The sequence below is a fragment of the Tenrec ecaudatus genome, chromosome 14, assembly GCF_050624435.1.
Source record: "Tenrec ecaudatus isolate mTenEca1 chromosome 14, mTenEca1.hap1, whole genome shotgun sequence".
NCBI classification, from domain to species: Eukaryota; Metazoa; Chordata; class Mammalia; order Afrosoricida; family Tenrecidae; genus Tenrec; species Tenrec ecaudatus.
The window spans coordinates 7,988,008-7,998,732 of record NC_134543.1 but is presented as its reverse complement, the minus strand read 5'-3'; the positions used below and the strand labels follow the sequence as shown (position 1 = coordinate 7,998,732).

At 53.6% G+C, this 10,725-nt stretch overlaps 1 protein-coding gene and 1 non-coding gene across 2 annotated transcripts in view; one reads left to right on the top strand and one right to left on the bottom strand.

Annotated features, from left to right (window-relative positions):
- The first annotated feature begins 748 nt into the window (after window positions 1-748).
- The window catches only part of CDC42BPB (CDC42 binding protein kinase beta), an 84,646-nt gene continuing 74,669 nt past the window's right edge, over window positions 749-10,725 (top strand). The window contains 1 exon segment of the mRNA XM_075531951.1: window positions 749-1,174. Within this exon segment, the coding sequence (XP_075388066.1) occupies window positions 1,000-1,174 (175 nt within the window). The 5' untranslated portion in view covers window positions 749-999.
- Window positions 3,546-3,693, bottom strand: LOC142427086 (small nucleolar RNA SNORA57). Its single transcript, XR_012779915.1, has one exon. It is a non-coding gene; the product is annotated as a small nucleolar RNA SNORA57 (small nucleolar RNA).

The following is a 10,725-nucleotide window of genomic DNA, read 5'->3' as shown; positions in this document are numbered from 1 at the left end:
AGGTCCCCGGACCGCCCTGGACCTGTCTCCCTGTTGAACAGTCCGAGAACCGGAGCTGCTTCGGGCGCAGAGAAGCACTGGTTTAAAGCAATGGAGGTCACAGTGCGGCCCCCGACGGCCACTGCGGCCTGAAGCGCCACCAGCAGAAACGACGCGGGGTGGGGGGCTGCGGACAGCGGGGCCACTGTCCCTGTGTTTCCTCGTCCCCAAAGCCTCTACTAAGCCTCCGCGGGCCTCGGGGTCCACGTCTGACCCCAGCCTCAAGGCCGCACGGACTAGGAGGCGGACAGACGGCTCCCACCGTCGGGCGCTGCCCCGCGCGCACGCGCCGCTGCAATCTCGGCGGCGAACTCCCAGGCGCTCGCCCCGCCCCCGGTCCGGCCCCGCCCCGCCCCGGCCCCGCCCCCGCCTTCCCAGCATCCCGGCCGCCCTACGGCAAGCGGCGAGGCCCTATCCCGCCGGGAGTCGGGAGCCGGAGCGCAGGGCGGGGCAGCGCGCTGAGGTCAGCGCGGCGGCGGGCGGCGGCCGGCCGGGCAGTGGTTGGCTGCGCCCGCGCTGGCCGCGCCCTGGTTGGCTGCGGGCCGCGGGGCTGGGCCGCTGGGTCGGGGCTGGGGTCGGGGCTCGGGCGCCGGCTGGGCTTGCACCGCGCTCGGCTCGGCACCGCGGCGGTCGGCGGCGAACGGCGGGGTCCACGGGAGGGCGCGGCTGCCGGCGGGCAGGGAGGGCGCGGTTCGGCGAGGGCGGGCCGGCGGGAGGGCGGCGGCGCCGAGGGGAGGGACCGGCCCATGGACCCGCGGGGCCCGGCGCCCCAGACGCTGCTCCGCCGGGACCGAGCCCAAGATGTCGGCCTAGGCCGGGGCGCGACGACGCGGACGGGGCGGCGACGAGGCGCCGCTGCGGCCTGGACGCGCGGCCGCCGGGCTCCCCAGCGCTCGCCCTGACGGACTGGCCGAGCGGGCGGCGAGAGGCCGGCGCGCCGGGAGCGGGCCGGGCGGCACCATGTCGGCCAAGGTGCGCCTCAAGAAGCTGGAGCAGCTGCTCCTGGACGGGCCCTGGCGCAACGAGAGCGCCCTGAGCGTGGAGACGCTGCTGGACGTGCTCATCTGCCTGTACACCGAGTGCAGCCACTCGGCCCTGCGCCGCGACAAGTATGTGGCCGAGTTCCTCGAGTGGGGTAAGTGTGCGCCAGCCCGACCCCTTCTGCCTTCGGACCCCGCCGCCCCGCGCAGGGATGCCGCGCCCTCCTCTCCCGCGGGCGGCCCGAGTGCCTCCCCCTGGACCCGCTCCCCGGGCCCTCTGTGCGGCCTCGTCCTCGCACCCAAGTCCTCCGGTCCGCCCCCTCATCCTGCCCCTTCGGAATCACATCCTCCGATCCCAGTCCCCCCTCCCGCCGGGCCGTCGCCCCAGCCGCTTCCTAGATCCACCCTTCAATCTGGATATCATTTCCTGCAGCACTCCCTGGGATATCCGTCGCCCCACACTCACACCTCGGCTCTAGGGTCCACAGGCAGGTTGAGGCGCCCTCCCTCCCCACGCTGCCCACCGCCCCGTGAGCGGTCGTCCCCCCCCAGTCTTGTACATCCCCTAGGAGCCCAGCTCGAACTGACCCTCCTACTATGTGACAGCATGGTTCCATCCCCGGGCGGCGGGGAGGTCTGGGCTCTGAACACCCCATTTGCTCTGGCACCTCCAGCCGTCTCGAACCCACCCCGTAAAGAGCACATCGATTTTCGTGGGACCTGCCCTATTTGGGCGGGATGAAACTGTCCCGTGTGTTGACGCCTTGTCAAAAGGTTCTTCATGTGGTATTTGCATACTTCATCTGGTGCCAGCTTCTCTGGAGAATGTGTCATTTAAGGATCTGTGATCCTCCCCAAAGAGACACTTGACACCACTACCTGTGTGTGCTTTACTGGGAGAAGATGTGATGAAGCCACCTGGGGATGCTGTGACCATTTAGGGCCCTGTACTGCTGTGTGTAAGGAACACCTGCGCAGGGCTCCACAGCTGAACCGAAGGGGCTGCTTGGCGGGAGAAAGACTGGGTTGACGGCCTGCTTCTTTAAAGATTACAGCCTTGAATCCCTACGGGCCAGTTCTGCCCTGCCCCTGGTCACTGTGAGTCAGAATCCACTCAATGACAATGGGTTTCATGCTGTGCATACCAGAGTAACAGGTTCCGTGCTGTTTCGAGAGTAACTTGACAGAATCACCTGTGTGCTGTACCAGGAAAAAAAGATTTGGAATGAGCCACCAAATGATCACTAGAGAGCCCTGAAGACCCGTGGAAGTGTAAAGTGACACTCTATTTCCTCTGTCCCTAGACCCACCCTCGGCCTCTTGGGCTTCTTAATGCCGAAACAGCCGAGGTGGAGGAGGCAGTGTCAAACCATAAAAATCTTATCGCTGGGTCGTTTGCGTCACTGGGCCGGGGCTGCTGAGGTTGGGGCCAGTAGCTTCGATTCTTTGCCACAGATAAAGCCGGTCTTGAGAATGTTCGCTTGGAATGTGGTGTTTTCTTGAAGAAGTAACAGCTGCTGCTGTACCCTTCAGCGGTCTTTCCCTCTTTGCTCTTTGGCCATGACTTGGCCAGACACTGGGTCACTCCTGGTTTCTGTGGGGACCACTATTCCTGGAGCCTGGAGTGGCCACTGCAGGATGTGTGGGCTGGGCTGCCTTCTGGCTTGGGCGTGGGGATTGGCCAGCAGCTGGGTTCCCTTAAGGAGCCATAGGCTAAGCATCGGGCTGCTAGCTGAAAGGTCACTGATGCGAGCTCACGGAAGAAGGATGTGGCAATTTGCTTCTGTGAAGATTTATCGCCTTGGGAACCCTACGGAGCAGTTCTTCCCTGCCCTGTAGGGCTACCAGAATGTTGACAGTGGGTTAGGGTACCCTCTGGAATGATAGTCACAGTGCACCCGCCTCTCACCATCCACACCATGGACCAGGCTGGCTGGATGTGCTCCCTTCTTGGCATATTTGCGGGCCAGGGTTTGAGATCTGACCCAAATTGAAGCAGAAGCTGGTGTGCTAGACATGGTTTCCACAGTTGTGTCCTGGCTCTGTGGAATTGCAGTGACAAATAAGTCACACCGTTCTCTGCCTACGAACTCAGTGTGCACGCAAGTGTCAGCTTGGAGTTGCGGAGCAGAAAAATAGACTGGATTGAAGACGGCACTTCTATGAAATATTAATGCGCTGTGGAAGTGGCACTTCATCTTGTGTGCGCTTACCATCACTGTCAGAGGCTGTCCCGGCTACTGCGGTTGGAGTGCCAAGAATGGACGTGCAGGTAGAATTGTTGGTGAGCCCTTAAGTTCTTAGGAAAAGGACCCACCCCCACTGCCGTTGAGTGGATTCCAACTCGTAGAGATTCTTTTTTTTTTCTTTTTCTTTTTGTGGCTCGGAGTCTTTATTGATCGGTAATGGCGAGACAAGGGGGTATGACCGCTCCCGCTTCCGAGGTGGCGTCCAGAACCCTGAAATCAAAGAGGGCGAAGTGAGCAGCCCGGAGCGGAGCCTCGTTTCTGGCTTGCTTTCCCGGGTCCTTGTCCCGCGCTTGAGGATAGAACCAGCGGATGGGCAGCCTCTGGCACCAAAGACATGATGCTGAGGGGACCGGAGTCCGCTCCCTCTGCCTCCGTACATAACGGGGACCAGGACTGCACACCCGGCCCCTGCCAAGAAAAGGAGGGTCGTAGAGATTCTATAGGATGGAGAAGAACTGCTCTTCCAAGAAATCTTTTGGGAGGGAAGATCAAACCTTATCTGGAGCTTGAACCAGTGACCTTAAGGGTTAGCAGCCTAACTTCTACCCCACCATGCCACTAGGGCCCTTTCTTGGGAAACTAGAGCTCGTGTTTGCTCTGTGGGAGGAAGGCAGGGCTTTCTTGTCCCATAAAGCGTGACCGCTCTGGAAAGCCACAGGGTTAGCTCCACTCTGAGCTATAGGCTATGGCAGCCTGCTTCCGTGAAGTTTTATCGCCCCCTGAACTCTGTGGAACTCTGGAGCCGTTCTCCCCTGCCCTGTAGGGGTGCCGTGAGGAGGGATGGAGTGGGTGACAGTGGGTACTTTAGGATCCCTATCAGTCTGAAATGACGCAGTGGCAGTGAGTGAGTTTGTGTTTGTTCCTGGGAATAATGGAGTACCAGTACTCCATTTGTACTGGTAACCAAGAAAATCCCAGCCCTGCTATCCAGTTGATCCTGGCTGCGGTAACCCCCCATAGGCTTTGTGAGGCGGTCAGGTTTTGCAGAAGCGGGGAGCCGCCTCTTTTCTCCTGGAGAGGCTTGGGGGTTGGGAGGGCCAACCTTGTGGTTAGCAGCCCAGTGCTTACCCAGAGCCCCACGTGGGCTTTTTTGAGCTGTAGCACATTGCTCAAGACCCGGCACTAAAACACGGAGACCCCAGCTGGCACACATGGCAAGTGTTCAGTTAGGAATCGAATGGTTGGTGGCCCCGGCCCACCCTGAGGCGCCTCGGAAGGCAGACCTGGTGCTATGCTCCCACAAGGTCCCAGTCTCAACCCTGTGGAGTGGTTCTTAATTGGCGCTCCAGGGTCGCCAGGAGCCGGGCAGCAGCTGCAGTCGGAGTGCCTTCTTCCCTGCTCACTGTGGGCCTGTGTGTGTGTGCGCACCCAGGCCTGTGACACATACATGCACACATGTAAGCCCACGGTCCTGGGCTCCCGGAGTTTGGGGATTCACACACATTCCTGTTTGACCCCTGACATGCCTGTGACGGCGAGTCAGCCTCTCCTCACCTCCCAATTCTTGCCCACTAAGAGCGAGGTGGAATTCTTAAAGCTGAAAAGCGGCTGCTGACTCAGCCCAGAGTTTGAGACCTAACTGTGAGATCCTCGAGGAAACGCAGAAAACCCCAGTCGTGAAAGCTCCCCGGCTGTACAAGAAGCATTGCAGGCTCGTGCGGCTGTGTTGGCAGCAAGCAGGCGTGGAACAAGGTGCTTTTTCGCCTTCAGTTCGGGGTTTTGTCTTCCATTCCTCCTCGATCGTGTCTATACTTGGACTGGCTCCCCCCTTTGAGATCCCAGGCCTTAATTAAAAGGTGGAAGTGCCGGGCTGCATGTACATTTCTGTAAGCTGTTGTTTTTCCAATGCAAATTTGAGACCGTTTGAAGCGGAGCAAAGGACACACTTAAAGGTTCCGTCGAGTAAGCAGCAACACGTCTGGCCGTCCAGGTGGGCAGCTTGGATTCAGTGCTTTAAGATGGTGTGTGCGTGTGCTCATGGCTCAGATCTGAAAGCCTTGTGTCACATTGGTACAGAACTGGGGTGGGAACCCCAGCTTGCTGGCCTAGGATGGGACTGCAGTGGCCACTGCACCCTAGGCCATTAGCCTAGAGGGCCTGGTGTGGACCCGGCTCGCAGGGCCCCCATCCTGGGTACTCATGATGCGCGGCCTGTGTATCTTGAAGACAGTTTGCCTCCCTGCCTTTGGCTGTATTTCCAACATCGGGCGCTCTCCTGATGCCCACGGTCAAGGAGAGTGGCAGAGGCCCTTCCCTGGTGGATGCCTTGTCCGAGATATGTGTGAGAAGACTGGGGCAGCGCCTCACCCACACGGAACGAACTGGGGCTGAACTGAAGGTGTGCCGCCTCGGCAGACACTGTCATCTCTGTGTTGTCCTCCTGTGGGAATGGGCCTGTGAGGGGAATTCGGGGCTTGTACCAGGAAACTCAGGCCAGCGGGGATCACTTTGATTGCTGGCTGTTTGAAATGCATACTGCTGCCCATGTCCCAGCCCCGGGTGGGATGGTTGAAACCATTAACCGTGTTCTCTCTCCACAAACCTTTGTCATGGGCAGCTGGGCTTGAGGGCGGCCAGTTAAGTCTTGACTTGAAGTTAAGTGTAGTTGGAATGGGTGATGTTCCATGGTCACCTGAACAAGGGGCAGCAACTTGAGCTTCTAGCACATTCTCAGAGGCCCCATAAGTGAGCAAACTGTCCAAACCCAGGCATTGCCAGACAACCCTCCTCCCTGTGCAGAGGCCGATGCCCTGAGAGCATGTCGGCACTGTTTGCACTGACATCACCAATGCTGGCTAAACACGCGGGCACGTAGGCCTGTTAATTCCTAACTGTTCAAGACCGGAAACTCCTGGATGCTTTTCTCAAAGAAGTAAACAGTCTTTTCTGAGGCTAATGACAGTCAAAGGACACGGGTGGTGGAGAGTGGATAAGTATTGTTTCCTCCCTTTTTATTGAAAAGGGGATCAAATAAAGCTAAAGGAATATTTGAAATAAAAAGACAACAGCTCAGCGGTAATCTTACCTCCTCTTCCCAATCACCACAGCCCCAGTGTCAGTCCCTGTCCTCGGGGAGGGTTTGTTCTGCTATTCTTGGGTGGCATGGAATCATAGGGCTGAAACTCACTGCTATGGAGTCGATTCTGCCTCATAGAGACCCTATAGGACAGAGCAGAACTGCCCCTGTGCGTTTCCCAGAAACTTAACATTTTACAGGGTTAGAAGTCCTTGTCTTTCTTCTGAGGAGAGCAGCTAGCGGTTTCGAACTGCTGACCTTGAAGTTAGCAGCCCAGTGCCTAACCTCTATGCCGTCAGGGCTCCTCTGGGCACTGAGTCCCTTAAATTTGTCCCCGATGAGGGGAAAAGGCACTGAGTTCAAACTGCAATCCTAAGTGTTTTGACACTGGACCAAATATGGGAATCCTTGGAAGACTTTAGTTGAGCATAAAGAAGGGAAACGTGGGTTTGCCAGTAAAACAGACAGTACCCATGATTAAAGCGCGTGACTGCTAGCCGAAGGGCAGTGATTCAAGCCTGCCAGCCGCTTTGCACAGGAGAAAGATGCATCAGCGAGCTTCCGGAAAGAGGCCAGCCTTGGAGACCTGGTGGGCAGCTCTGCCCTGTCCTGTAGGGTCGCTGTGACTTGGAATTAACTCAGCCGCCACCGGTTTGGTGTGGTTTTCTTAACAGCTTGCCTTCCAGCAACCTGTGCGGAGAATTAGGTTTTATTCACCTTTATTGATCGGTAGGTACTTATGACAGTGGGGTTGCTTTTTGATTGAAGTGTGTGTGAAGAGGATAGACTCTATTATGGGGGATTTGGATTTTGTTATCTTTGTGAGGAAATCCAGCACTCACCTGTCTGTTTGTCATCCTGTTGTGGAAGCGACTCTTCTGCTATCTTTAATACAAGCCAGACCACTGATAGGAGGCAGGTGTCAGGGGTGCTTCCAGACTCAAGGCTAGGTAGAGGATCTGTGATCTGCTCTGGAAGAGAGGGCCAGTGAACACTTAGGATTACTGCAGGAGCAGCGACGAGCCCGCAGGTGGAAGGCGCTCAGAACCCAACTGGGCAAGAGCTGGCTGCATAGTCGACTGATGACATGGGGGGCGCAAAGCTTTGGGGACCTTCATTTGCTGATGATGCATGCTCCCAAATGCTATAATTACTCATTAGTAATTGCAGTGCAGAAGGTACAAAATCTGAATCTATGGAAATTGGAAGTTGTCAAAAATGAAATGGAATGCATAAAAGCCGACATCCCCGTGAGCGGAAAGAGGCTGGTTTTGACCATTTGAATCTGACAGACGGTTTCCTGTGGCAGATTTAAGAGGAATAGTGTCACGTTCATCATCAAAACAACGCCTTAAGATCTGTTTTAAGTACCATTCTGTCTGTGATAATATCTGTAAGCATACAGGAAACCAGTTAATACAAGTGCTGTTCAGATTTACACACCAACCGCTACCGTCGACGGGGATGAGATTGAAGAATTCTGCTAACTTCTTCAATGCGGAATTGATCCAACATATGATGAAGGTGCATCCATAATTACTGGGCATTGGAATTCAAAAATTGGAAACAGAGGAAGGGTCAGCAGTTGGAAAAATACAGCTTTGGTGACAGAAATAACACCGGAGAACACCATAGGATTTGTCAAGGCTTCTTCAGTGCATATCCCGTGTTCCAGCAGCATAAACTGACTGTGCACACAGACCTTGCCAGATGGAAACCAGGAATCAAGTTGATTAGGTCAGTGGAAGGAGATCATGGAGACGCTTAATATCAGCAGCCAAAACAAGGGCAGGGCCTGGCTGTGGAACAGGCCACTAAATGTCCATCTGTAAGTCCAGGAGAGCCCAAATACCACCTTGAGTATATCCCATCTAAATTGAAAAGGCATCTTTAGCACAGCTTTATTACTTGCATCACTAGTAACTGAAGGCCAGGCATGGTGTGAGACGACATCAAGCCCATGACAAAGACAGGAAAGAAAGGTAAGACCACATAGTGGGTAGCAGAGAAAAATAGGAAACTTGGTCCTGAACATAGACTAGCTAAAGCTATGGGAAGTGATGAAAGACTTGAACCCAAAATTTCAAAAGACAGCGTGAAAAGACAAGATTAAAACATGAAAATGAAACGTGCAAAGACCAGCATTATTAAACCCAAAAGGAAGGGTACTCGGTGTATCCCAAGCTCAAGAAACTGGAGAAAAAACTCAAGCCTGGAGCTGCAATAATGAAGGATTCTGTGGGCAAAATATTGAGCCATACAGGAAGCATGAAAAGAAGAGGGAAGGAATTCCAAAAGTCACTGGAGTAAAAAGAATCGTTTGGCAGTCAACCATTTCAAGAGGTAGAATATGATTAAGAGCCAGTGATAAGAAGTCAAAGCTATGCTGCAGGTTAAACAAAACAAAACAAACAAACCCCAAAGCTCCAGGAATTGATACCAGTTGAAATGTGCCCCCCAAAAATGGATGCAGGGCTGGAACCTGGCATTAGTTTATGCCGAGAAATCTGCAGGACAGCAGGCTGGTAAACTGACTGGAAGAGCTCCACATTTGTGCCCATTCCCTAACAATGCCATTCTCATCAAATGAAGTAAAATTTTCCTGAAAATCATTCTGAATCCGTAGAAGCAGTACATTGACAGGAAGCTGCCAGAAATTCAAGCTGGATTCAGAAGAGTCCGTGGAATGCGGTCATTGCTGATGTCAGATGGATCTTAGCTGGCAATCGAGAGTATTTACTTGACTGTACAAAAGGATCGTCAGTGAGACAGACTGACACAGTGGCGGCAACTGTGGGCTCAAAGAGACTTAACTGCAAGGATGCCACAGGAGCGGGCAGTGTCTCGCTCTGTTGTCCATCATAAGATCGCTCCGGGGTGGAGCCAACTCGCCTCCTCATAGCAGTAACATCAGGAAGGACCAACTGCTAGAAGAGGACATCGTGGCTGGTAGAGTAGGGGTCAGCAGGATGAAGGGAACCCTCAAGGAGATGGAGGGGCAAAGTAGCTGGCGCAGTGGACTTAAACATGAATAAGCTCGCCATGAGTCATCAGTAGCTACCAATAGCAACGACTGGTAAGTTCAGATTTCTCTGGTTTAGAAACTATCTGTTGGCTTCCTCCCGTCACTCTCGAATGTTTGCATTCCTCTTTTCTCCCATTGTTGGAAACATTTTCCTTTTCCCTGATAAGGCTGTATAATTTAATTTAAATTGCTATTTAATATTTACCTTATCACATGTTCACAGCTACATTACATACCAAACCCACTGCCGTGGAATCAGTGCGACTCATAGCAACTCTGTGTAGGGTTTTTGAGACTGTAAATCTCTATTGGAGGCAAGAGCCTCATCTTTCTCCCTCAGAGCGCCTGGTGGGTTTGAACCGCCAAACTTTGAGTTAGCAAGACAGTGCCTAACCCACCATGTTACCAGGGATCCTTAGCTACAATCAATTTCTGTCTCCTAGTAGAATAAATTATCTTTTCATGAATGTAAATTTCAAGGGCCACTCAAGAATTTAGTTTCAAACTTCAATAGAATTTTTTAGTACAGTCAAGACCCTCTAATAATCTGCAACTTTTAATTCTTTTCCTTGGGGCCATCCGTTCCAGAACCTTCCATTTCCCTGTTCCAGTCTAGATTGTCTGTTCCCTGGGCCTATTACCTAATAGGCATCTCAGGCTTTCTTTTCCTCCTGATGATGGAGATTCCCAGTCTCCTCACTCCAGTCTCTTCCGTGGGTCCCAGGTCGTTCTCTTTTGGTGAAGCCATATCTTCTTGTGACGTCTTGAGAAAGCATTCACAGGAGGCAAGATTTTTGAGACCATACCTGTGTAAAAACTGCCTCCCTCCACTTACACTTAGTGACAGTTTGCCTGGTACAAGACCCTAGAAGTGTTTTCCCGCACATGTTTGAACGGGGCTATCGCGGCTCCTCGGGCAGCGCGCGCTCATTGTGACTGGTTTTTTTTCTCTGAACGCTGTGGATGCACCTCTGTGTTCCTGGGTGAATGAATCTTCATCATATGGAGATTTAGCTCTGTTCTGAGAAATGATTGCTTCTATAGCAAATTAAATTTTATTTTGACTTTGTTTTATTTCTGCGATTTCCCCACCCTTCTTGAGCCCTGTTGGCTCAGTGGTGAAGTGGTGCTTGGCTGTTAACCAAAAAGGTTGGCAGTTTGAACTCACCTGCCTGTCTGCTCTTGCCAGGGTCACAGCCTGTTTATTGGTCCTGCAGGGTTGCTATGAGTCGGAGTAGATTTGATAGCTCACAACAATTACAAGGCCTTTTGATACTCCTGTTATTCAGATGTCAGAACACCTCAACAAACAGACAGACAACTGGGTGTTGGCTCATAGTGACCCTACAGGAGAGGGTAGAACCGCCCTTGTGAGTTTCCAAGACGGTAATTGTTTACAGGAGTAGAAAGCCCTAT